Source organism: Miniopterus schreibersii, assembly GCF_964146895.1.
Source record: "Miniopterus schreibersii genome assembly, chromosome: 2".
Classification (NCBI taxonomy): domain Eukaryota; kingdom Metazoa; phylum Chordata; class Mammalia; order Chiroptera; family Miniopteridae; genus Miniopterus; species Miniopterus schreibersii.
In genome coordinates, this window is record NC_138102.1 from 74037374 (window position 1) to 74062646 (window position 25273).

Consider the following 25273-nt stretch of genomic DNA (forward strand, 5'->3'; position numbering starts at 1 on the left):
AAGTATGTTATCCTAGATGCAGAAAAACAGTGGATAGGGCTTGCTTAAGGTAAAGAAGAAATCTATCATATAGGCCTAGGACATGACTTTCCATCATGGCCTGCTAAGTTAGGACTTTTTATGATCTGAACATCCCATGTGGTTTGTTCTAGTTATTGGGCTTGCCAAGTAGCCTCCTTTTCATTCACACTCCCAATTTTATTGAGGTATAGCTGAGTATGTGCATATCATACTACACATATTTAAAATGTACAGTTTGATCAGTTTTGACATATGTGTACACTTGTGAGACCATTACCAAAATCACGATAACATTGTCATCACTTTCAAAAGTTCTTCATACCCCTAGGTATTCCATAAGTAGAAGCAGAATTGATACTTTGTTCATTTTAGTGGTTGCAAAACATTGGACCTGTGGTAAATTAAAAATGCTGCCAATTCTTTGCTACTCCTCCCACTGAGAATTGGAGTAGATGTCCCTCCCCCGGTATCTGGACTGCACATAGTGACTAACTTGGCAGAGAGTGCAGCAGAAGTGACCTTCTGTGACTTCTGAGGCTTAGTTCTAAAGCCTCTGGGAGCAATCTCTTCAAGCCCTGAGCCCCTGAGAGACCATGTGAAGTGACTGCCAGAGAGGCACTGAGACTGCATGAGGATGCAGAGATGTGTAGCCAGTACCCAGCTGTCCAGCCTGTAGGCATTCGTGTCACCCCAGCTATGGTTTCAGACATGATGAACAGAGGCAATTCCTTTCTTCTGTGCCCTGAGGAAATTCCTGACCCACAGAATTATGATATATAACAATAAAATGGTGGATATTTAGGGCACAATTTTGGGGTTAGTTTGTTAGGTAGCAATAGATAACAGGAAAAAACTATTCCCCTATTGAAAAATATTTAGATTGTGTCCATTACAAACTATATTGCACCTGTACTTTTTGCACATTCAAGACTTTCTCTAGGGTAAGTTCTCAGTGATAGAATTGCTGGATAATAGGGCCATCTTTTCTTTTTATTTCTCCATCCTCTGTTGTTGTTTTTTTCCATTCTCTGTTTTGATAAGTGTTGGTATGTTTCCCTCTAGAAAGAGCATATAAAGGTGACCTTTTTCCTTCATTCTCCCAAATATCTTTGATGACTCACTTCATCTTCCTGTGTTTTACTTATGTCTAAATGATAGAGAACAACTCCTACCCTACCATACAGGGCTGCAATTTAGTGATTAAAAGTGAAATCTGAATAACACCTTACAAACAAAATGCCATCTATTGTGATATAGGGTCCTTGATTAGGGATGAGATAACTTTGACCTCATCTTTTTCCTTTTCACAAGATAGTCTATGTCTACTCATTCTCCCTTTCTCTCTCTCTCTCTTTCTCTCTCTCACACGATATGAATATGTATGTGTATCTTATATGTACATATGCACAGACACATACAATATGAGTGTTTACTATTTCAATTTGAATTTATGGGAACAATTACCAAAACTTGAATTAAATAAATATACTGTAAGAATTATAGTAGAAAATTAAAACTGCAATTACATTTGTCATGTTGTCTAGTGCTTCTGAGAATAAGCTGTTCACTAGCTAGAAACAGGAAGAAATTTGACTTGTGATACAGAGTATAAATGTGGGTCTATTATAGGAAATTTGTACTTCTTTGGCCAAGTGGGGGGCAGGGGCACTAGGTGATATTTGCTCATACAGAAAAGAACACTAGAGTCTGAAGCAGAAAATTCAGTATATTGTATACCTTATACTTTCTAGTATATTGTGAGCAACCATTACATTTTTAAATGTATATACTTCTATGCTAGTATTCCGCAAAATTAAAACACCCCATAAAAACTGATGTTAATCTGTTTCACTGCTCTTGTTTCTTCCCCACCCCTACAGAACCAGCTGGTAACTAGGCACAGCTGTCCTTCCTTAGCTCCCTCAATTCTTCAGCTCAAGAATAATCCCGGTATTATTGTGTTGCATATCTACCTTCCTCTTCCCTCATTTGATATCACAGTAGATTATTAAACATTCAGCCTTGGCCAAAATGTTTTCCAGGGGTACTGTGACCTGCACTGAAACCCTTTAGCATCATGAATCACCAGTTGGTAAAAATATTTTAAAGAATTAGACATAATTTTAGAAGGAAGTAGAGTGATCATGGGCTTGGGAAAATCTGCAATAGAAATGTATTTGGGAGAGACAGTGTTTATATTTGGTCCTTGAAGGATGATGTTTGGTGAAGAATTGTCATCACAAAACTCAAGAGGATTATCTTAATTTCCGAGATTTTTGGAACTAGAGATCAGTCTGGTCTGAAGAAGAGAAAGTGTGTTTTAGGTACTTAGACAGATAGATCTACATATCTGTACATATCTACAAGATGATTTTCTTTAGGAAATAGTGGTGGATTGATGTGATGTGTGGTGGGGAACAATACTCTGAAGCTGGGTTGAATAATTAAAATAGCCACCTTACTCTTTAATGCAGAATTCATTGCAATATAAGGAGGAGGAAGAGGAAGAGGAAGAGAAGGAGATTACCTATTAGTAATCACAACCATCTGTAAGTGTTTTGGGAGTGTTTCTTTTGGGCAATAGGATCACATGCTATTATCATTCTTCTTAATTGTATCAGTCATTTTTCCAAAGAGATAAATATTTTCTACAACACTAGAGTTTTAACTTGACTTTGAGATAATTTTCAACCTCAGAAAATTTGCAAAAGTAGTACAGAGTTTCAGGTATGCCCTTCATTTAGCTTACATAACTATGTACAATAATAAAAACTGGGAAATTAACATTGACAAAATACTATTACCTAAATTACAGACCTTACTGGAATATTTTTATTTTATTCTATAGTTTTTTTCTCTATTCCAGGATCCAATCCGGGTTCTGACACTGCATCTAGTTGTCATTTCTCCCTCATCTCTTCCTATATGTAACAGTTTCTCAATCTTTCCTAATCTTTTATGACCTTGACACTTTTGAAGAATACAGGTGAGTTGTTTTGTAGGACATCCCTCAGTTTGAGTTTGCCTGATGTTTTCTCATGTTTAGAATGTGGTTTTGCATTTTTGGCAAGAATACCACAGGATATTGTGTCCTCGATCTATCACATTAGGAGTTTTATGATGATGCTGCTGACTTTGATCTCTTGGTTAAAGTCATGTCTGCCAGGTGTTTCCACCTTAAAGTTAATAGGCCCCTTGCTATTAATACATATCTTGGGGAGATCATTTGTACAATGTAAATTTGTTTCTCCTCAAACTTTCACCTAGTAATTTTAGCATCAGTCATTATATCTTGTCTGCTACAATTATTACTATTTCCCTCATTCTTTCCACATTTATATTTTTTGGAATTCTTCTGTAAGGAGAGTTGTTCCTTCTCCCCAACTTACTAATTCAATCATTTATTTATATTACTATGGACTCAAGAGTATTTATGTTATAAATTATGATCCAATACTATAATATTTTTGTTGCTCAAGTTCACAAGATGACTGTGCCATGAATTATTGGTCAAAATCTTAAATGTTGTACATTTAGGTTTTTCCCGATTATTTGATACTACTATTAATGACGTCTGATGCACACAAATCTTTGAATTTTGTGTTTTCATAAATTAGTTTTCTAACAGTGGAGTTACCGGATGTCGGTAAAGTTTGTATTCGTGGTTGTGATCCAGGTAGCCGAAACTGTCAACAGGTCAGCAAGGCGATCGCGCAGTACACTCTCCACTCAGACTACTCAGCAGTGAGCAGAGGCTGCAGATCCGGGAGCTCACAACAGCCCCTGCCCGCAGTCACTTAACACGATTGTCGTGAACAACACGTAACAATAAAGTTATGGATGTTGAGGAAAAGACTTCCGGTAGGGGCACTTCTATTTCCGTCAGGGTCTATAGCCTCCTCCATCCACGCCTACAACGCAACCGGAAATATTTGTGTCGGTTTAAAGCCACGTCTGTCCGGACCTCAGTCCCGCCCACACTCTGTGGAAGTGTTTCCGGGTTCAGGCTATTCCGGCTCAGTCTGCCCCGCCCCGCCCCGCAGCCGGTGCTTAGCTGGAAGCCCTGTCTCTGCCGGAAGTGGCCCGGGCCAGTCTGTCGGGGTCCCCACCACCCCGCTGCTGCTGAGGGCCGCGGGGGGCGGCGGCGATGGCGGAGGCGGCGCTGCTGCTGCCGCCCGAGGCGGCGGCGGAGCGGGACTCGTGGGAGAGGCTGGCTTTCTGGGATCGGAGACCTGACACTACGGCGCCACTGACCGACAGGCAGACGGACTCCGTGCTGGAACTGAAGGCGGCGGCGGAGAACCTGCCCGTGCCGACCGAGGTGAGGTGACGGGCGGGAACTGGGCTGGGGTGTGCCTCCGGCACGCGGGTGGACCTTGGTCTTGCAGACCTCTGTCCAGGGTTTGTCCGCAGTCCTCCCTGACCACAGTGCGGCTCGGGTAGGAGCGGCCCCTCACAACCCCGGGCTGTCAGGCCTCGCTGTGCCCCGACCGCCCACTCTCCCCGCGCGGGGATGGCTGCTGGGGCGTCCAGTGGCTGGTGTCCACCGGCACCCAGCCCTCCCCTTGCGGCAGGGGTCGGTTGGCCAGGAGCCTTGACCCGGGCATATTGCCCCCGTGTCCCCGATGTCAGCGCGGCATAATCCTGCTGCCCATCGTCTCCCAGAGGAGAGGGCACCAAACCGATCCGAACCGCTTTGCTTCAGGACAACCTCCTATTGGTATTCGTTTACCACCTTAATGAATAGCCCAGCGTCCTTCTTCCACGGGGGCAGACCAAAACTTGATCCTGAGTGACAGTTTTAGTGATCGCACATTGAACGGTGAGCTAGCTCTCCATCAAGTGCAGGTTATGGGAGATCTATTTATTTGACCTGTTGCAAAGCAATGGCAATGAATTTTCTCGGAAAGTTGGGTCAGTATATTATTAGATAAGGCTGGGTTTTGGTTTAGTGTCCTAATTACCATTGGGATATTATGCATATTATGCTTGTGTGATTCAATTCAATTAGTTAGAATAGCAAGAAGTATGTTTTATGAATTGTCAAATGTTTGACAACCTTCTTATAGTAAGGCCAGGTTTAGTAGGATTATTTTATTAGGGATGATAGTTACTTTTGATTTTGGAGGCATTCTTTTTTTTAACTTTAAACAAATTGTTATTACAGTTGTCACATAATTTCTCTACTTTGTACACAATTATTCTTACTCTCCACAGAAAGGCTGCTTAACTTTTCATTGGATGACGGCAAGCACTAAAATCCTGATTTTAACAGAATAGTAGTAAAAATGCCTCTGATTTAAATTGAAAGTTGTACGTTGGTACCTGGCTCTTGCACTTAATTATCAGGAATGTACAGGTACCTTTTTATTCAAAAAGGCAAAATAAATTATGTGTAGGCATGGATAATGACAGCAGCAAATCATTGTATGTTGTCAACTAAAACCAGTAACTGATGATTATAGTGATTTTCTTAAACATTAGCCATCTTTTTCTTCAGTCATTTCCTTCAGGTGACTTCTTAAGTTCTAGGTGAGGAGCAATACCTTGAGCTTCCTCTCACAGTTCTCAATAATAATGGTAAAGCACAGTTCTAGGAATTAGAACGTGCCACCTCCATACCACCTCTCATTCCACCCATCCCACCCATTCCAGGGTCGTCGTCTTCTTTAGGAATTTCTGTGACTACAATTTCTGCTAGGCCGCTCTAGCAGCACCCAGTAGAGCAGTTTTTACAACCTTAGTTTGAACAATGATTCCTTTTTACACCATATTCACAAAATCTTCGGCACAGTGTCATAACCAACTTCTGAGGAACTTTGCATAATTTTTTTCAACTATCAATGATCCCTCAACACCTATATTCTTAGCAGTGATTCATTGCAGGAATTTTGAGTTCTTTCAAAAAAATAATTTCTATGCCAATTTTTAAATCTTTATTACTTGGATTTAATGAGTCCAAGGTTGGAATGAACCTAGGCACGGCACAACCCCCTCCCAGAACAATGTCTTCTTAGCATTGAGGGAATGCATCTGTTACTTTCTTTTTACTCATTTCCACATCACTTCCCAGCAACCTTCAGCACAGCTACTCCATCTGAGAGTTTTGCCAGGCATTCATTTAGTTTTTCCTTTTCATATTCATTAATTGAGATATCTAACTGTTCGATGATTTCTTGAATGTGTTTTTAAATTTGAGCCTTGTCACCTTTTCCTTTCAAGAGCATGGCATCATCTTTGGTCACAGTGACCTCCCCAACTTTTCCTAACGTGGGGCTGAACATTTTCAAGGTTTAGAATTCTTCTTCTTCAAACACTGCACCACCAGTAGCAATAGCCATGTCTTTAAGCTGATTCTTTCTATTGTCATCAAAACCTGGAGCTTTGGCTGCTACAACCAACTTTTTAGCCTATTCAAAATGAGTGTACTTACAGCTTTTCCATCAACATCTTGAGCAATTATGACCAAGGGCTTAGGGTGAGCATTGGCAGTTTCAAGAGAAGGTACAATGGACTGAACACTAGAAATTTTCTTTTCACTCATTAGAACATAGGCACCTTGGAATTCACATTTCTGATCTTTTGATGTATTAATAAAGTATGGAGAAATATAACCTCAATCAGATTTCATGCCTTCAGTAATTTCTAATTCACCATTCAGTGTTTTCCCATCCTTTACTGTGATGGGAAAACACTGAATGATGAATTAGAAATTCCAACCTTTTGCATTGCATCAGAAATGATTTTGCCAATTTCTTTGTCTCCATTTGCAGAAATCATAGCAACCTGAGCAATTTCTCCAGAGACTGTCACAGGTTTAGGCTGCTGCTTAAGTTCAGCAATTATAGCATCAACAGCTAACATCACACCCCTCCTGATTTCCACTGGATTAGTATCTTTGCTAATCTTTTCAGAGCCTTCCTTGGCAGTAGAGTGTGCCAGTATAATAGCAGCAGTGGTCCCATCCCCAGCCTCTTCATTTGTATTATTGGCAACATCTTGAACAAATTTAGTGCCAATATTTTTATATTTATCTTTTAAGTCAATGAACTTTGCAATGGTCACGCTATCTTTTTTTATTTTGGGACTTCCCTAACTCTGTTCAGTAATCACTGTTCTTCCCTTTGGCCCCATAGTAATGGCTACAGCATTGGCTAAAACAGGGGATGTATATGGCCCAAGAAATAGTTTGGTCCGGCCCTGCCAAGGCAACTGCAGGTGGGACTTGAAATTCAATAAACCTAGGAGCTTTTTTCATAGCTAATTAAAAAGAATTATTGTTGAAAGTATTACAGATGTCCCCCTTTTTCCCCATTGATCCCCTCCACCCGCATCCACCCCACCCCCAGGCCTTCCCCATACCATTGTCTGTGTCCATAGGTTATGCATATATGCACATAAGTTCTTTGATTAATCTTTTCCCACCCACTCCCCCACCCCTGCCTTGTCTCTGAGATCCCTCAGTTTGTTCCATGCTTCTGAGTATAGCTAATTTTTAAGTTGATAATTTTGTATGGCCTGTGAATGATGTTATAAATATCCAAATGGCCCTTGGCAGAAAAAAGGTTCCTCACCCCTGGAAAAGGTCTACACCTTGAAGCATTAAGGCTGGAGCATCTGCACCACATTTTATATCTTTGGCATAAGCCTGAATGCTTTGAGGAGCCAGTGCCCTGGACACTGGCCTAATCTGGCAAAGGACTTCATGTAATCGAAGCATTTCTGTGAAGCAGTGGCAGGGCATCTGTAGCAAGTGAGGGTGGAAGCATTCTTTTTATACGATTTGAAATTGTGTCCAAAGGCAGATTAAATCTAGAGACTTAAACTATTATTTCTGCCCTCAAACTTTAGAGGTTAAGAACTCTGATTTGAAAGTTCCTTCACTTTTACTGTTTCATGCTTTGCCATAAAGTAGAGGTGTTGTTTCTTGGATTTCTATGTCCACCTCTGGGATGCTATGCTGGAAGTGGGTTTGAAATGAGGAAGTAGGTGGAAATTTCTTCGGCTTGACAATCAAAGTATTTTATGCTCAGGATAATAGAAATTATTTGCTCTGTAAATTTTCCAGTCTCTATTTGATTTGGCCTGATACTGAAGCAGGATGCTTGGACATCACAGGGGGTGGGGGGTGGGGGGTGGGGGGTGGGGGGTGGGGGGTGGGGGGTGGGGGGTGAGGTGGGGATATTTCACAAGAAATATAAGCCAATTTGTTTTTATTGTCCTGGCCCATAAACTATTATTTCTTATTCTCATTGAGCTCATAGGAAAGGGTTTGGAGTGAAGTAAATGGAATCTTCATTTTTCGCCCCATTCTTTCACATTTATGTAATATAATATCATTATTAGCCTCATGCAATCATTGAACATACAGTGCATCCCAAATGTGTACACACCTTGAATGATTATAAAGTCAGTGTTTATTAACATATAGTTCATTTTCAGAATTAAATGAGTTATCAGCTTTTAAAGTGTTTATACATTTTTTGGGGACACCTTATATATACTCTGGGCTAGGAATTGAGGATAGATAAGTAAGTCAAGATCCCTAGCCTCATGGAGCTGACATAATTGTGATGATCATGAGCATGTAAAAAAGAACAAGGAAGGTAAGTTCAGATGGTGATCCATGATATAAGGTATAAAACAGGATGGTATGACACAAAGGGATGAGGTGTGCCCTTAGGCAAGGAGGGAAGGCCTTTCTAGGAAAGTAAGTCTAAGATGAGAACTTGTGATGGACAGACAACAAGAACTAGCCTTGCAAAGACTAGAGATATAACATTTAAGCGGGAGGAAAAGCAATGCAGTCATGGTTTAGGGGATGAGCTTGACAGGTTCAGGCATTCAGTGAGAGTCTTCTGGTACATGCAGACTTGGTATTAGATTTCTGTGAGAATGAAATAACCTGTTTGTTACCCAACCTGGAATCTTTAACGGGGAAGTTCTCATTGCTGTTCAGCTCTCCATAGCCCTCATTTCCCTTTACTAAAGTGTTTATAAAGTGGTGGGAAGACTTTGGAATTTAATTTTTTTCTCTTTTTTCCCGTTACCACTCTTAACAGTGCTGCTGAAAAAGAATGCCTCAATTTTTATTTTGTCCAAGCAGTGTATCTCTGAAGGATTTTCTGTAGTGTTTCACAATTTTCACGAGATAAATTACATTCGGAACAGCTGGAACTGGGCAAGTTAGTTGAATAGCAAGAGTCCAGCTAACTCTTAGCAAATATCATAAAGCCATTAACTTCTTTAGAAAGTGGATTTCTCTTTTATGAAGGAGAACTAGCCTTATCTTAGAAAGGAGTTATACCTTTTTATTTGGTGTTAGATAAGGGAATTTGTGGTGGAATATTTTCAGTAGAATATTAGATAGACTGGTTTCTTGTAGCCAGGACATTTTTTTAGTAGTGAGGGGCATTTTCTTTCTGCTGGACTTAATAATTCTTGGTAAAATGCTAAAATAATTTGCCCTGAAATTTACTTGTAATTTAGTTACAGTTGTTTTCCTAAAGCCTTTGTAATCTTAGACATGATGTTTAACTTTTTGGAGCCTGTTTTATTCTTTATAATAGTTCTTATCTCATGGGGAGTTGTGAGAATGAAATGAAATGAAATCATGTACGTAAAGTGCACATGGCTGGCTACTGCTAGTATTTTTCATGTGCTTTTCCCCCTCCAAATGTTTAACACCTTGAATAGATTAGAATCTTATGATCCTGAGCTGGTATAAGAGTTACTCAGACCAAAGGTAAGAAAAGAAGAGATTAGTGCCTCTAGGAAGGTTCTAAGACTCAATCTATATCTCTTCAATGATTTCTTGCAAACAGAGAAAGTAACTTTAGGTTTCATTTAGGGAATAAATTGATTAGATTGATTATAAAAGTGGTTTTCTCCAACCCAGAACTGTGCAAGAAGTAAAGTTTAGGAGAGAACGGTGTATTTGCTTGTTTTTTCCTGGACCTGTTCAGCTGGTCAGGCAAGGCTTGATAGTTTATTGTAATTAGTATTTAATATTTTAGTGTCCCATAAACTATACAGTAGCATTTTAGGACTGCCAATAAGGAAGCTAGATCTCTGCTCTTCTCTCTGTGGTTGTAAATGTCTGCTCCATCTGGAAATCAGGACAGTGCAAGTGAGTCAGAGGCATTCAGTCATCTCCACTTCAGGAGTGAATGAGAGGTCAGATAGGAAAGTTTGTGACACCACCACGCACTTCCTGATTTGCCATTCTATGCCAGGTGCTTTGAAAAAAGAAGACAGCTTGGTAAATGTGCCTTGGGAGATTTTCTCATATGTTCTCCCCCGCCTTTTTATTGAATTTCTTGGGGTGACACAGGTTAACAAAATATTCAAGTTTCAGGTGCACAATTCCACAACACATCATCTGTACATTGTATTGTTTGTTCACCACCCCACGACAAGTCTCCTTCCATCACCATTTATCTCATTTATACCCTTCCCGGCACTCCTCTCTCCCCTCAGCAATCAGGATACTGTTGTTTGTGTCCATGAGTTTTCTCTTTTTTTCTTCTTTAAGCCCCCCCCTTCTAGGCACCTCTCTCACAGCTGTCAGCCTGCTCTCTATCTATGAGTCTGTCTGTATTTTGCTTGTCAGTTCATTTTGTTCATTAGATTCCACATATGAGTGAAATCATATGGTACTTGTCTTTGTCTAACTGGCTTATTTCACTTAGCATAATGCTTTCCAGGTAAATCCATGCTGTTACAAAGGGTAAGATTTTCTTTTTTATAGCTGAGTAGTATTTCATTGTGTAAATGTACCACAGCTTTTTTAACCACTCATCTACTGATGGGCACTTGGGCTGCTTCCACATGTTGGCTACTATAAATAACGCTGCAGTGAACATAGGGGTACGTATATTCTTTTGAATTAGTGTTTTGGGGTTTTTCACGTAAATTTGCAGAGGTGGAATTGCTGGGTCATAAAGTTCCATTTTAAGTGTTTTGAGGTAACTCCATACTGCTTTCCACAGTGGCTGCACCAATCTGCATTCCCACCAACAGTGCGTGGGTGTTCCCTTTTCTCCACATCCTCACTAACACTTGTTTGTTGATTTATTGATGATAGCTATTCTGACAGGTGTGAGGTGATATCTCATTGTGGTTTTAATTTGTATTTCCCTGATGACTAGTGACATTGAGCATCTTTTCATATGCCATCTGTATGTCCTCTTTGGAGAAGTGTCTATTCAGGTTCTTTGCCCATTTTTTAAATTGGGTTATTTGTTTTTTTGATGTTGAGTTTTATAAGTTCTTTACAAATTTTGGATATTAACCCCTTATTTGATGTATCATTGGCAAATATGTTCTCCCACTGAGTGGGTTGTCTTTTTATTTTGTTGATGGTTTCCTTTGCTGTGCAAAACCTTTTTAGTTTGATGTAGTCCCATTTGTTTATTTTTTTCTTTTGTTTCCCTTGATATATCAGGAAAAATATTGCTATGAGAAATGTCTGATATTTTACTGTCTATGTTTTTTTCTAGGGTATTTATGGTTTTGAGTCTAACATTTAAGTCTTTATTCCATTTTGAGTTTATTCTTGTATATGGTGTAAGAAGGTGGTCTAGTTTCATTTTTTTGCATGTATCTGTCCAATTTTTCCAATACCATTTATAGAATAGACTATTTTTAGCCCATTGTATGTTTTTGCCTCCTTTGTCAAATATTTGACTATAAAGGTGTGGCTTTATTTCTAGGTTCTCTATTCTGTTCCATTGATCCGTATGTCTGTTTTTATGTCAGTACTATGCTGTTTTGATTACTGTTGCCTTGTAATATAGTGTGATATCAGGTAGCATGATTCTTCCAACTTTGTTCTTTCTCAAGATTGCTGTGGCTAATCAGAGTCTTTTGTAGTTACATATAAAGTTTTGGAATATAGATTACTTTGGGTAGTATGGACATTTTAATGATGTTATTTTTTTCTGTCCATGAACACAATATATACTTCCAGTTATTCTTATCTTCTTCAATTTCTTTCTTCAGTGTCTTATCATTTTCAAGTACAGGTCTTTTACATCCTTGGGTTATATTTATTTCTAGGTATTTTCTTCTTTTTGAAGCAATTGTGAATGAGGTGGTTTTCTTAGTTTCCCTTTCCAGTAGTTCATTATTGGAGTGTAAAAATGCAACTGGTTTCTGGATATTTATTTTGTATCCTGCTACTTTACTGAATTCATTTGTCAGTTCTAGTAGTTTTCTGGTGGATTTTTTAGGGTTCTCTATATACACTGTCATGTCATGTGCAAATAATGACAGTTTTACTTCTTACTTTCCAATGTGGATGCCTTTTATTTCTTCTTCTTGTCTAATTGCTGTGACTAGGACTTCTAGTACTATGTTGACTAAGAGTGGTAAAAGTGAACATCCCTGTCTTGTTCCCGATCTTAAGGGAAACACTTGTAGTTTTTGTCCATTGAGTATGATGTTGGTGGTAGGTTTGTCATATATGGCCTTTATTATGTTGATGTATGTTCCCTCTGTTCCCACTTTGCTGAGAGTTTTTATCATAAATAAGTGCTGATTTTTCACATGCTCTTAAAAAGCAACTTGTTTTATTACTTTAAAAAATTATTCCTTAGAAGTGGTTGCAGTGTGGCTTCTCTCTTGCTTAGTCTGACAGAAAATGTTTTGTGTTAGAACAAGGGAACAGGACAGGAAGCCTTCTTCTGCTTCCAGTATTTAAAAGTCCTTATGATTGAATGGTATTTAGTATTTGTGCATGAAGTAATCAAATACATTGCTCTTTCATACAATTTATTATATTTACTCAGAACATCTAGGTTACATATTATATCTGGACTCTGTATAGTACCTTCCCACGTATCCAAAGTTTTCATGTCATCTTATTTTTAAAGTAAATTAGGGGATAAATATTTCTTGGTTCAGATGACAGACTGAGCACATGTATATGACCCCCCTGGATCCTTTTGACATGACAGTAATAAATGTGTGGCATGCCAAAAACAGATGGTATTAGTGACCCTGCAACTTGGTAAATTTATGGAAGTCAGGAACCATGTGCTATTATTCTAAAAAGTCAATCTAAAGACTTAATTACAGAACAAGCTATAAATATAAATCTTGGCACTCTAAAAAGTTGATAGGTGATAGAATTTAAGAGTAAATATAGAAGAAAATAGAAGTACTCATTTCTTCATTTTACATAGTGGTGAGTGAATAGATAGGTCCTCAAATTTATGAATTCAAACACAATACAGTAAATGCGTTTTAGAGTTATGGTGTAGCCATAAAAAATATTGAATACACTTAAATTGGTTAAAAGCGGGGGGTGGGGAAGGATTTTACTTTTCATTTGAGCTTTTCTAATGATTTGGAATAAAAAATACTGTCTTCATGTGTTTTGAAAAATTTCTATAAAAGAAGATTGATAAAAATTTTAAGTTATCTCTAGTTCATTCTGCTTTTAAAGTTCTTCATTCTACCCTCAAATTCCTTAGAAATATTTCTTTTTTTTAATATATTTTTATTGATTTCAGAAGAGGAAAAGAGAGGGAGAGAGAGATAGAAACATCAATGATGAGAGAGTCATTGATCTGCTCCCTCCTGCATGCCCCCACTGGGGATCGAGCCCGCAACCCCGGGCATGTGCCCTGACCGGGAATCCAATGGCAATCTCCTGGGCCATAGGTCGATGCTCAACCGCTGAGCCACGCTGGCTGGGTGAGGAATATTTCTTAAATTGTAAACATTGGTATTGTCCAAGAGAAGAAGAATTGGAAGGACAGAGAAGAGGAGGAAGAAGGGAGACTTGCTTTTTTCACTTAATTATTTTGTACTCTTGGGCTTTTAAAATAATGGGCCTGTTATAGTTTAATGACAATTAGAGAGTTATGAGTTTAAAGTAAGTAAATTCCACTTTTTCCCTTATACTCTGTTGAAAGACCATGGAAAATGCTACATTATTAAAATTTTTTTTTTAATCCTCACCCGAGGATATTTTTTCCATTGCTTTTCAGAGAGTGGAATGGAGAGAGATACACTAGTGTGAGAAAGACACATCGATTGGTTGCTTCCCACACATGCCCCAACTGGGGCTGGGGATCGAGCCTGCAACCTAGGTATGTGCCCTTGGCCAAAATCAAACCTGGGACCCTTCAGCCCATGGACCGACACTCTAACCACTGAGCAAAACTGACTAGGGCAGACATTGCTACATATTAAATGAAAAAGGCAAGATGTGTATAGTGTTCTGTTATTTGGTTTACAAAAAGGTATACTTCCTTTGTATATGCCTAGGTTATCTTAGGAATGATTAATGAGAAACTAGTAGCATTGATAGCCTCTGAGGAGGGAACTGGATGGTTGGGGAATGGGGTCCATCTGAAAGAGACTTTTCACTGAGTATTCTTTGAATTTTGTGCCATGTGAATTTATTACCTATTTAAATTAATAAGTTTAAAAGGACTGCTCTGTACATTACAAATAATTCTGAAACAAGAGAAACTTTACTTTTTTTTTTTTTTAAACATATCTTTATTGATTTCAAAGAGAGGAAAGGAGGGAGAGAGAGATAGAAACATCAATGATGAGAGAATCATTGATTGGCTGCAGCCCACAACCCGGGCATGTGCCCTGACTGGGAATCGAACCCCGATCTCCTGGATCCTAGGTCGATGGACACTCAACTGCTGAGCCACACCTGGCCGGGCGAGAAACTTTACTTTTTATCTGTAATTTGTTATATGTTATGAGGTAATACGAGAATTAAGTGGTATAAGGCCTCATGAACTGTGATAGGAGAATATGATTATTACATTACTTTTTCATTTTGTAAAACTATGTGGTATCACAGCCAGAGTTTTGAAATTGATTTGCATTACTTTTAAGATACATTTATAATATTTTTTTCTCAAAATAAATTGAATTAAAGATAGGTATGGGTCTAGGTGGTATTGCAGGACTGAATTTTGCAAGGTCCTTTGTATATTTTCAATATTTTAAGTGATTGATCTAGGTTTATAACATATTTCTTTAATCATAGTCTACCTTTAAATATTATACTACTTTATGTATAAGAACCTTACAACAGTATGCTCCCAGTTCTTCCTCTTTTTTGTGCCATTGTTGACATATGTATGCTATAACGCATCGATACATTGCTATTATTTTTGCTCTTAACATTTATCTTTCTGAATGATTAAAAATAAAGAAAAATAGTTATATTTACCTTTATTTTAACCATTTCTGGAGCTCTTCAGTTTTTTTCCTTTTTTCTTTTTTTTGTAGACCCAGGTTTCCATCTGGTATTATATTCCATCTCTGTAAAACTTCCTTTAACATTTCTTCTACTACAGGTCTGCAGAAAATGCATTCTCTCAGATTCGTTTAAACAGGTTTTATTTCTCTTTCCTTTAAAAAAGACATTTCACTAGGTAAAGAATTATGAATTGACAGGTTTTTTTTTTTTATTACTTAAAAGATGTTGCTTTGTTGTCTTCTGATAAGTCTGCTATGATTCTTATTTTTATTCCTCTGAATATAATGTGTCTTTATCCTCTGACTGCCTTCAGGATTTTCTCTTTAATTTTGGTTTTCAGGAGTTTAAATATGATGTGTGTAGATGTATGTGTGTGTGTATATGCATTCTGCTTGGGATTCTCTGAGCTCCTCAGAACTGTAATTTGTTGTCTTTCATTATTTTTGGAAAATTCTCTACTGTTATCTCCTTTAATATTTTTTCTACCCTTTTCTCTTTCTCTTTGTTTTGGGATTCAAATTACACATACATTAGATCACTCGACATCATCCACAGTTCTTAGATGTTGTGTTCAGTTTTTATTATTCTTCTCTGTTTCCTCTTTATGGGTTATTTTTATTGACCTATCTTCTAGTTTACCGATTCCTTAGCTGTGTTGAGTGTTGTACTGTAGGTGCTCCAGCCCAGGGAGTACCACACTGTTCTTTGCTAGTCCGAAAAAACCAAGTGGGGCGCCAGAGGGAAAAGACATAGCCTTTATTACATCTGGGAAGACCTGATGGCAGCCCATTGGGTGAATTTCCACACATGGCCAGGGTCGAGCAAGGGATTATCTAACAGCTAGCAGAGGGGAGGGAGGTAGGAGCTATGCTGGGAACGGCTTGCTTGCCAAGGCCAAACAGAGGGTATTTTAAATATATTTTATACCAGAGCCTTTATAACTAACATATTAGTTACCTATTAGTAACATTAGGTAGGGCTATTTTTAATTTATTATCTGATAGTGCCAGTATCCCGATCATCTCTGATTCTCGCTCTGTTGAGTGCTTTGTCTCTTGACAATGATTTCTTCTCCTTGCCCTTGCTTTTTAATGTAATTTTGAGTAAATACTGGACATTTTGTTCAGGACCGTAGAGAATGAGGAAAATAGTATTAACGCCTGGAAATAAGAACACCTCTTCTCTTAGGTTGTTAGTGTGGGAAGTTGAATCAATCTAGTCAGGAGTTCAGCTAGGTTGAGGTTTTGTTGTTGTTCTGGTTATCTTTAATTTACATTTGGCTTCAAATTTCTCTAGTGTTAACTTTTGCTTAACATTGGGGCTGGGTTTCTGCAGGGTTTTCTTTTTTTCTTTATCTTTATTGTTGAAAGTATTACAGATGTCCCCTTTTTTCCTCATTGACCCTTTCCACCCCACACCCACTACCTGCCCCAGGCCTTCACCACTCGGTGGGGGTTATGCATATATGCATATAAATTCTTGGTTAATGTCTCCCCACCGTCCCACCCCCTCCACCTTCCCTCTGAGATTCGTCAGCCATGCTTCTATGTCACTGAATCTATTTTGTTCATCAGTTTATTATGTTCTTTTTTCTTTTTTTTAAAAAAATATCTTTATTGATTTCAGAGAGAGGAAGGGAGAGAGAGAGATAGAAACATCAATGATGAGAGCCGTCATTGATCGGCTGCTTCCAGCATGCCCCTGACTGGGCATGTGCCCAGTTGAATTGAGTCTCCTGGATCCTAGCTCCGACGCTCAACCGCCGAGCCATGCACAGCTGGGCTATTATGTTCTTTAGAGTCCACCTATAAGTGAGATCAATAAGCCAGGCAGAGAAAGACAAAATATCCCATGATCTGCAGGATTTTCTTAACATTCCTCCTGTAACCGTCAGCTTTTGGTATGCTGTGTGCCTGTGTCTCAGAGGGGGTCTGTGCTTTGCTCTCTCATAGCGGTATGCTGGTACTTTTAGTCTCCATAGTGAGTGTTAAGTGAGAGTTTTCTAGCATCCACATCTAGCCTCAGTGTGATGCATGTGCTTTGCTCCTGAGTCTTGGAGGTGGAGCTTTCTTACTGATTCTGCTCTCCGCTGGTTATAGGAGACTTCTATTGTAATAGGTCTTGGGTTGTTTCTTGCTTTTCCTCCAGGGTTAATGGTGTTTTCTTTTTCCCCAGTGGAAGTGTATCTTCCTCTGTGCCCTAGGGATGATAGGACTTGCTGCTCTTTTTTTCAGTTTCTTAAGACTTTTGTTCCACCGAGGAGAAGGGTCTAAGTGGGGCTTTGTTCCTCATTTTCCCACAGTCATCTCCTTTTCAAGGCCTGGGCCACCTGTTCTCAGTCTTTCTCATGAGCACCTGATGGAGGCCTGTGAAGAAAACCATGTGTGTGGGTGCTAAGTCCCCTTGTGTTTGTGGCTTTCAGGGATTCAATACTTACACCCTAGCCTTTTATAATTTGTTAGAAATTTTAGCTGAATTCTTACTTACTTGTATGGTGCTTGTTATTTCTTTTTCCATGATCTGCCACAGGTGAGCCAGTGCTCACATTCTGTCTCTCTCTGGAGGTACCCATCTCACACAGATTTTAAGCTACTTGGATACTCTGTAATCTCAGCTCGCTGATGGATTAGTTATGATTTTGTAGGTTATTTGTCTTTTTAAAAATTTATTATGGTGCAAGCAACACTCTGTCCAGTTTTCTTGATCTTAGCCTAGCCTCCATCTGTTTTCTGGTATATTTTTCAAATCTGGGCCTAATCAATGTCTCACATTCCCTGTTGCCCCTTAGGTATTTGTGTAAACGGTGCTGACAGAATTTTGTCATGATCTGTTTAGAGATAAATTTTACCAGTAATAAAATGTAATTTTGTAAAGATAGGCTACGGACTTTTCTATGCCCAAGAAGCAGTATAGATTCAGATTTATAAATTTACTTTGTTGCTGCTAATAAATAGGAATAATAATATGATAAATAGCAATAGGTCACATTTATTGTGTTTACTATGTGGCAGCCATTATGCTAAGTACATGTAGCATTGTCTCTGATGTGTTTACCTCCTTCTCTCCAAGGAGACAGCTTGTTGTTGGTAATTGGGATGGTTGCACAGAGTGTGAGCAGATGCGACTTATCTCGGCACAGCTTCCTCTGTCCTCCACAACCCTTGCTGGTGACAGTTTAAACTCAAGATAGAGTCTCACTGGATTTGAGAAATTTAATTCTTACTGCACCACAGTCCTTTTATACTCAAGGATTATATCACCATTCAGGAAGAGTTTACATGAACAAATTATGCCCTTAATCCAGCATACATCTAGCCCCTCTTGGCTCTTGAGTCAGACTCATTTATGGGGAGAAAGCAGATCGAGGAGCTTACCTGACACTTTTTTTTTGTCTGCAGCTTCCCAGCAGCCTTAGAAGCCTGTTTTCCCACACCTGTGTTTACTTTTTTTCACAATGCTCTTATGACATAGATGATGTAGATCCTATTTTATAGTGAAGAAATTGAGGATTAGAAGCAGAAAGTGACTTGCCCGTTGTCACATAGCTTATAAATGAGCAGGAGCAAGGTTCAAATCAGGCTGTACTATAATGTTATTTACTGTACAAGAAGATGTAACCTTACTTGAACCCAGGTACAAAAACCCCTATATTTAAAGAGTTGTATTTTTAAAAAATTCTCAGTCAAGGACATGCTTTTATTGATTTTTTTAGAGAGAGAGGAGTAGAGAGGGAGAGAGAGAGAGAAAAATAGCAATGTGAGAGTGAAACATTGATCAGTTGCCTCCCTCACATGCCCTGACTGGGGATCGAACCCGAAATCTGGGTATGTGTCCACCTTTCTGTGTATGGGACAACGCTCCAACCAACTGAGCTATACCGGCCAGGGCTAAAGGGCTATTTTTAAATTAGTGATGGTGTATTTTGCATCTAGTTTATTTTACCTTTAAAGAGAAAATACTGTCTTCAGATGAAATTTCTATATCTAGAAGTATAGGAAGGCAATTTCCTAAGACCTTGGATCAAGATTTTATATTGCTGGACCTTAAATGTCATGCCCTAAGAGCTGAAAACTGGAATTGAAAGAAAACAATTAGGCCCTTTAACAACTTCCCCAGCATCCACACTCCCTTTCTGTTAGGTCTAAAAATAGCTGTTGGTATGACTACAGGTCAGTTAACACTGGACTGTCTTTAGTAGCAGTGGAGAACTACAGAGTATTATAGATCTGATGGCATCAAAATGAGGCCTTGTAGGTGGGGCTCTTCTGAAACTGTTGGGACACTCTGAAATTCTGTTTAATTATAATTTCAAAATTTGTCAGCAGGCAGGTGAGGGTGAAGTGTGCTAGTGGTGGAAATATTAGAAGGAGTTAATATTTATTGGTACTTAATTCTTGGGTGTGATTTGTTTTCTGTTGGTTGGTGTTAATGAGGTTAGGCTTTTGGGTTAGATAATGGGGAGGACAAGCTACTTTCAAAGGCACACAGGTTTTGCCTTGGGTGCTAGTTGACAGGAGGTTCAAGTAAGAAAATATGTGTGGATTAGCACAGATTCACCACCAGTATTAGAAAGGTGATTCAAAAACCATACTTTACTAATGGAGGGATATCAGTGTCATGTTTACGTTTTGAGACTAGCATTACTATAGAGAGAGCCTAGTTATAAATGTTAGCATTACATGGCATTTATTAACCTCAAATGATTTGATAGGAAACATTCATTTCTCTTTCAAAACAACTGAGGTGTAATACCAGTCTTGAGTTAAGAGAATTTTCAAGTTATTTAAATATCTTTGTGGCTCTTCTTTTTCAAGCTCCCAATTGAAGACTTGTGCAGTTTAACATCCCACTCGCTGCCCATTGCACAGACTTCAATAGTGCCTGAATCTACAGAAGACATTCTCTTGAATGGTTTCATTTCATTAGAAATGGAAGAAGAAAAAATAGAAACTGCACAGCAGGTGAGTCGCAATATTGTTTCTAAGATGTTTGATTATTTATTTTAAATGTCTCGATAAGGGCTAATAAAAAAGGTCCTAATGAAAAGTTTTGAACATTTGAAACTATACAGGGTGGGACAGAAGTAGGTTTAGAGTTGTTCCTATGGAAAATAATACAATAATTAATAAATAATAATACAAGAATTGTTTCTCATACTCACAACTGTAAACCTACTTTTGCCCCACCCTATAGTTAACAAAATCTTAGAACATTTTTGATTTTGTGTTAGTTGTGGCTATTAGGTATTTTCATTGAACCTTTTGCCCAATTATATTTGCAATACAGATAAAAATATGATATTTCAAGTTCAGATGTTGATAGATTATTATACTTACTAAGGTTTTAATATTTTATGCACTTCTGACTTTCCCCAGTGTATGTCTATCTATGTTATGTCCCCCCCCCCCCCAGCATGCTGTTTGTGTGCACATGCATACACAGATACATACACATACCCTACCCTTCTCTGCCCATTGCTAGGTAATTTTTTTTAAAACCTAAATATTCTCTTATAGCTACTTTTAGTAATGTAGCCTCTGTAATCTTCTCTTGGTTTTTGCTTATTCCTGATTATAAACCTAAATGTACAATAGTTTCTTCTGCCACTTCCTTTGCTCCTCTTTCTGTCCTGTGAAGAATCAAAACTGAGGCATTTATGGAGTAAAATATAAAGCAAATGTTCTGAGTTGCATGTATAGTAAGTCAAGGGAAGCAGTGCTGCGAAGTGAGTCAGGCCCTGGATCTGAAAGTCACCTATGTCACTTACCATCCTATGAGCTTAGGAAAATTACTGTATCTTCTTAGGTCTTTCGTTTCCTTATGAGTAAACAATTATATACCTATGTCATAGGATTTTTGTGAGAATTAAATAAAATAATGCATGTAAATACAGTATATGGCAGGCACATAATCAGTGGTCAGTAAACGATAGCCAAGGTACTTGTCAAGCTTAGCATCATGAGAGATAAAGCATACTTTGACTTCAAATCCCACTTGTGGATTATAAAAGATAATCTTGCACCAGGTCTGTGAACTTATTTGGACTATTAAAAATTTTTTTCTGGATTAAGTTTGCACTCGTATATCTTTCTTTAAATTTAGAAAACTCTAACATATTGAGTTATAATTTATATACAGTAAAATGTAATCATTTTAATTGTACAGCTTGATGAGTTTTGAAAAGTGTCTATACCTGTGTAACTACCATTATGATCAAGATATAAAACATTTCCATTGGCCCAACAGTTCCTTCATGCTTGTTTAAGGTCAGCCTCCCCCATCTCTTTTTAATAATAGATATTTTCATAATACAGGTTCATAATTCAAACCTAGGTTTAGCCGATATGAGTCTATGTTCTTAAACCAGTCTGCTGTATTATTTATGAGTTTATATTCTCATAATTCCCACTATATACATTGATCAAAGCCCAATGTTACCTACTCAAATTTGGCAAACTAGCAAATAGGCTTTAGGTTCTCAGGAAGAAATATTTCTTATGTATTATATCTTTAATACTCTTTTTAAGTTAACTCTGAAAATGGCCCATTTCCCCCCCCCCCTTTTTATTGAATTTATTGGGGTAATACTTATTAACAAAATTATACAGGTTTCAGGTGCACAGTTCCATAACACATCAGCTGTACACTGTGTTTACCACCCCAAGTCGTCTGTCCATCACCATTTATCTCCCATATACCCTCCTCCATCTCCCCCCACTCCTCCCTCTCCCTGGCAATCACCACACTGTTGTCCGTGGGCCCATTGTTTTTAATATCCTTTGCTTTTACTAGCATGTAGATATTGACTATGCTGTTAGATTATCTCCTGGTTTAAAACCAGTTATTAATGTCTGAGCCCCAAACAATAAGAATTAGTGTTAGCCTTTTGACTTGGTGTTTAGCGTGTAGCCACTTTTCATTTTGTCTATTTTAGTTTTGTTGACAGTATAATATTCTTTATTTTTCCAGTTTTTCTCATGGTTTGCAAAGCTACAAACTCAGATGGATCAGGATGAAGAAACTAAATATAGGTATGTGACTCTTGCATTTGTTGGCTATCCTAATTTTTAGTCACAGTCATCTGAAGCATCTTCTAATCTGTGTCTCTACACAAAATTAAGGTACAAGGAAAACTCCAACAGCAATATTTCCTTTAAAAATAGCCAGGGAGAGGATTTGGGTCAACCGGTATTAGAAGTTGTGTAATTAAAAAAAAGTTACATTGTAATTAATAAGTTAGGGGGTGCAGATACTGGTTTTTAGATAACTCTAGAAAGGTTTGTGTTCAAGTGGAAATTTTACAGGAACTCTAAGAGGTGTTTGTTGCCTTTCTTCAGAAGGAGAGATCCAAGAGACTTTATGGATGGCCACCTAGCTTCTAGGGTGTAACTATGTTGTTCTCTTTGTGTATAATTGATAGCATGGGAGAAATGGTGGTGTATAGTTTCTGGCTGATTTGGGGACCATGGCTTGAGCATTTGCATTTAATAAGTAACTGTAATTGCTAAGCATTATGTTAGGCTCCTTGATGTATGATTCCATTTAATCTTTATAGTAGCTCTGTGAGGAAAGGTAATATTATTATCATTTTACAAATAAGCAGACTGAGGCCTGAAAATATTAAGTAACTTGCCTAATGTCATGGAGACTTGGGCAGAGCTGGGATTTGGACTTAGGTCTTCTAATTCTGAGTCCAGAATTATTCCCATCACATCACACTATCTTTGAAAGGTGGAAGTGACCTGAAGGATTGACCTACTTGGCACCTTGGGATGGCCCTTGTGTCCCAGACTTTGAAAGTTAAGCTGGTGATTATTGCCTTACATGTGAAAAGCCAGTTTATGGCTTCATGGCTGATTCCCTTTGTTGTTACTTTTAGTTTCAGTAGTTTTCCTTCTTAAGTATTAAAACAGTTTGTAACATAGCTTTTGGTACATTTCTGAAAATAATGAACTGTAGTGAATAGGCCTGACTTTACTCCTGAAATTCAAGCGTTTGGGGAAAAGTAAGACTTTGTTGTTTATTTTCTATGCTTATTGGGGGAAAATATTATTTCCAATCCCCTTTTGGTTCTGTTTTCTAGACAGATGAGGGATTACTTGTCTGGGTTTCAGGAGCAGTGTGATGCTATATTGAATGATGTAAACAATGCTCTTCAGCATCTGGAATCATTGCAGAAACAGTATCTTTTTGTGTCCAATAAGACAGGAACCCTACATGAAGCCTGTGAACAACTCCTAAAAGAACAGGTAATTTGGAGTAGGAGAGAGGGTCAGTGATTATATTTACTATTTAATTTTAAAATAGATGACTACTGTTTAATTCTAGTTTCCTTAGTTTCTCCAGCTGTATATTTTTTTTAATCTTCACCCGAGGATACTTTTCCCATTGATTTCTAGAGAGAGTGGAAGAGAGGGAAGGGTGGGGGGGAAGAGAAATATCAACTTGAGAGAGACAATTGATTGCCTCCCACATGTGCCCCCATCAGGGACGGGGAACCGGCAACTGAGGTATGTGCCCTTGACCAGGAATTGAACCTGCGATCCTTTGGTCTGAGGGCAGACGCTCTAACCACTGAGCACACCGGCCAAGTCTCTCATATTGAACACTACTCTGTATGAGGCCCTGTGCTGAGCATGCAAAATATTACATTGACAGCCTTCTTTCATTTTAAATAAGCTTATGTGAATGGGGCAAGGACAAGCTTTCCTGTATTTTGAGCTGTTAGGGCTCAGTATAATCTCAGAGTGAAGAGGATATAGTAGTTTGCTCCTTTTGCTCTTTATCATGGATGCTTTTGAAACAAGCATAGTGATTGTGGTAATGGTGAGGTTTAAGAAAGGATGAACTGATGTAGGTTGTGCTTAAACTGTGACTTAAAGATAGACTATTTTCATTACTATGATTATATCAGAGTTTTCTCTATGTGTGTTGTTTTTAAAAAGGCAATTATTTATTATTTTGTAAGATGATAGATAATTTACTGTGATAATCATCACTTATTTCAGTCCATGATTATAAAAATCTCTGAGCATTATTCTGAAATTTTATATCAATTCAGTGTAATTTTGAGACTGGAATGTTGATTTTTATGTTGTCACAATAACTGATTTTTCTCTTTTATAAAATGCAAGTCGGAACTTGTTGATCTGGCTGAAAACATTCAACAAAAGCTTTCCTATTTTAATGAATTGGAAACTATTAACACAGTAAGCATTTTTTTTACTTTTTGTAAAGTTAGTGACTTTATATTTCCCTTTCTGAGTATGATATTAAACCTATAAATTGGCTGGAGTGATATTTTAACTTAATAGTTTGCTTGCTGAAAGTATTCCTATTTGTGGCCAATGGACATACCATTACCAGTTCAAATTTTTTCAAATATGATTTAAGTAATAGTTTTGTTTAAATTGTATTATTGTTAATAAATCTCTTTGTTGGTTACCTCTTATAGTATCTTATTTGTAAGCTGTGAAGAAGATTATAAGAAGAAATATTAAATTTTAAATCTTGCTGTGCTTGAACTACAATAATAAAAATTAAAAAAAAAACTAATTTCATATTTAGTGTGAGGAAAAGTATAGTCATCCTAATGCATACTTGTATCCCAAAGTAATAGTCTCAATAAAGACTGCGGTGTAAATGATATTTCTGGTTCATAAATTAATCATAACTATATGCACATCATGTTATTAAAATATTAAATTAATCATAATTATAATTTACTAAAGAAATAGAAGTAAACCTAGTAGCCAGTTAACAATGGAATGCAATGGGAAATAGATCATTGCCAAGCTATTTGTATATTGAGATAAGAAATAATTGGCTGGTTTTACTTATATTTTATACATATTATATTTATATTATATTTTTATGTTAAATATTGTATATTATATTACTTTATATTTTAGTATATAATCTTATATATTAAGTGTTAAATTTCATGCTCATATATTACCTATATTTATGCTTATATTAGTATTATTACTTATATGCTTACTTATATTTTACTTC

At 37.7% G+C, this 25273-nt stretch overlaps 1 protein-coding gene and 1 pseudogene across 2 annotated transcripts in view; one reads left to right on the top strand and one right to left on the bottom strand.

Moving 5' to 3' along the window:
- Positions 1-4060: 4060 nt before the first annotated feature.
- The window catches only part of COG3 (component of oligomeric golgi complex 3), a 78265-nt gene continuing 57052 nt past the window's right edge, over positions 4061-25273 (top strand). The window contains exons 1-5 of the mRNA XM_081127162.1: positions 4061-4342; positions 20074-20220; positions 22229-22290; positions 23343-23508; positions 24394-24468. Coding sequence (XP_080983288.1) covers positions 4169-4342; positions 20074-20220; positions 22229-22290; positions 23343-23508; positions 24394-24468 — 624 coding nt within the window. The 5' untranslated portion in view covers positions 4061-4168. The remainder of the gene's footprint in view (positions 4343-20073; positions 20221-22228; positions 22291-23342; positions 23509-24393; positions 24469-25273) is intronic.
- On the bottom strand, positions 5615-7741 carry LOC308553529 (60 kDa heat shock protein, mitochondrial pseudogene; annotated as a pseudogene). Its single transcript has 2 exons — positions 7613-7741; positions 5615-7188 (listed from the first exon to the last, which is right to left on the bottom strand). The product of its transcript is annotated as a 60 kDa heat shock protein, mitochondrial pseudogene (transcript).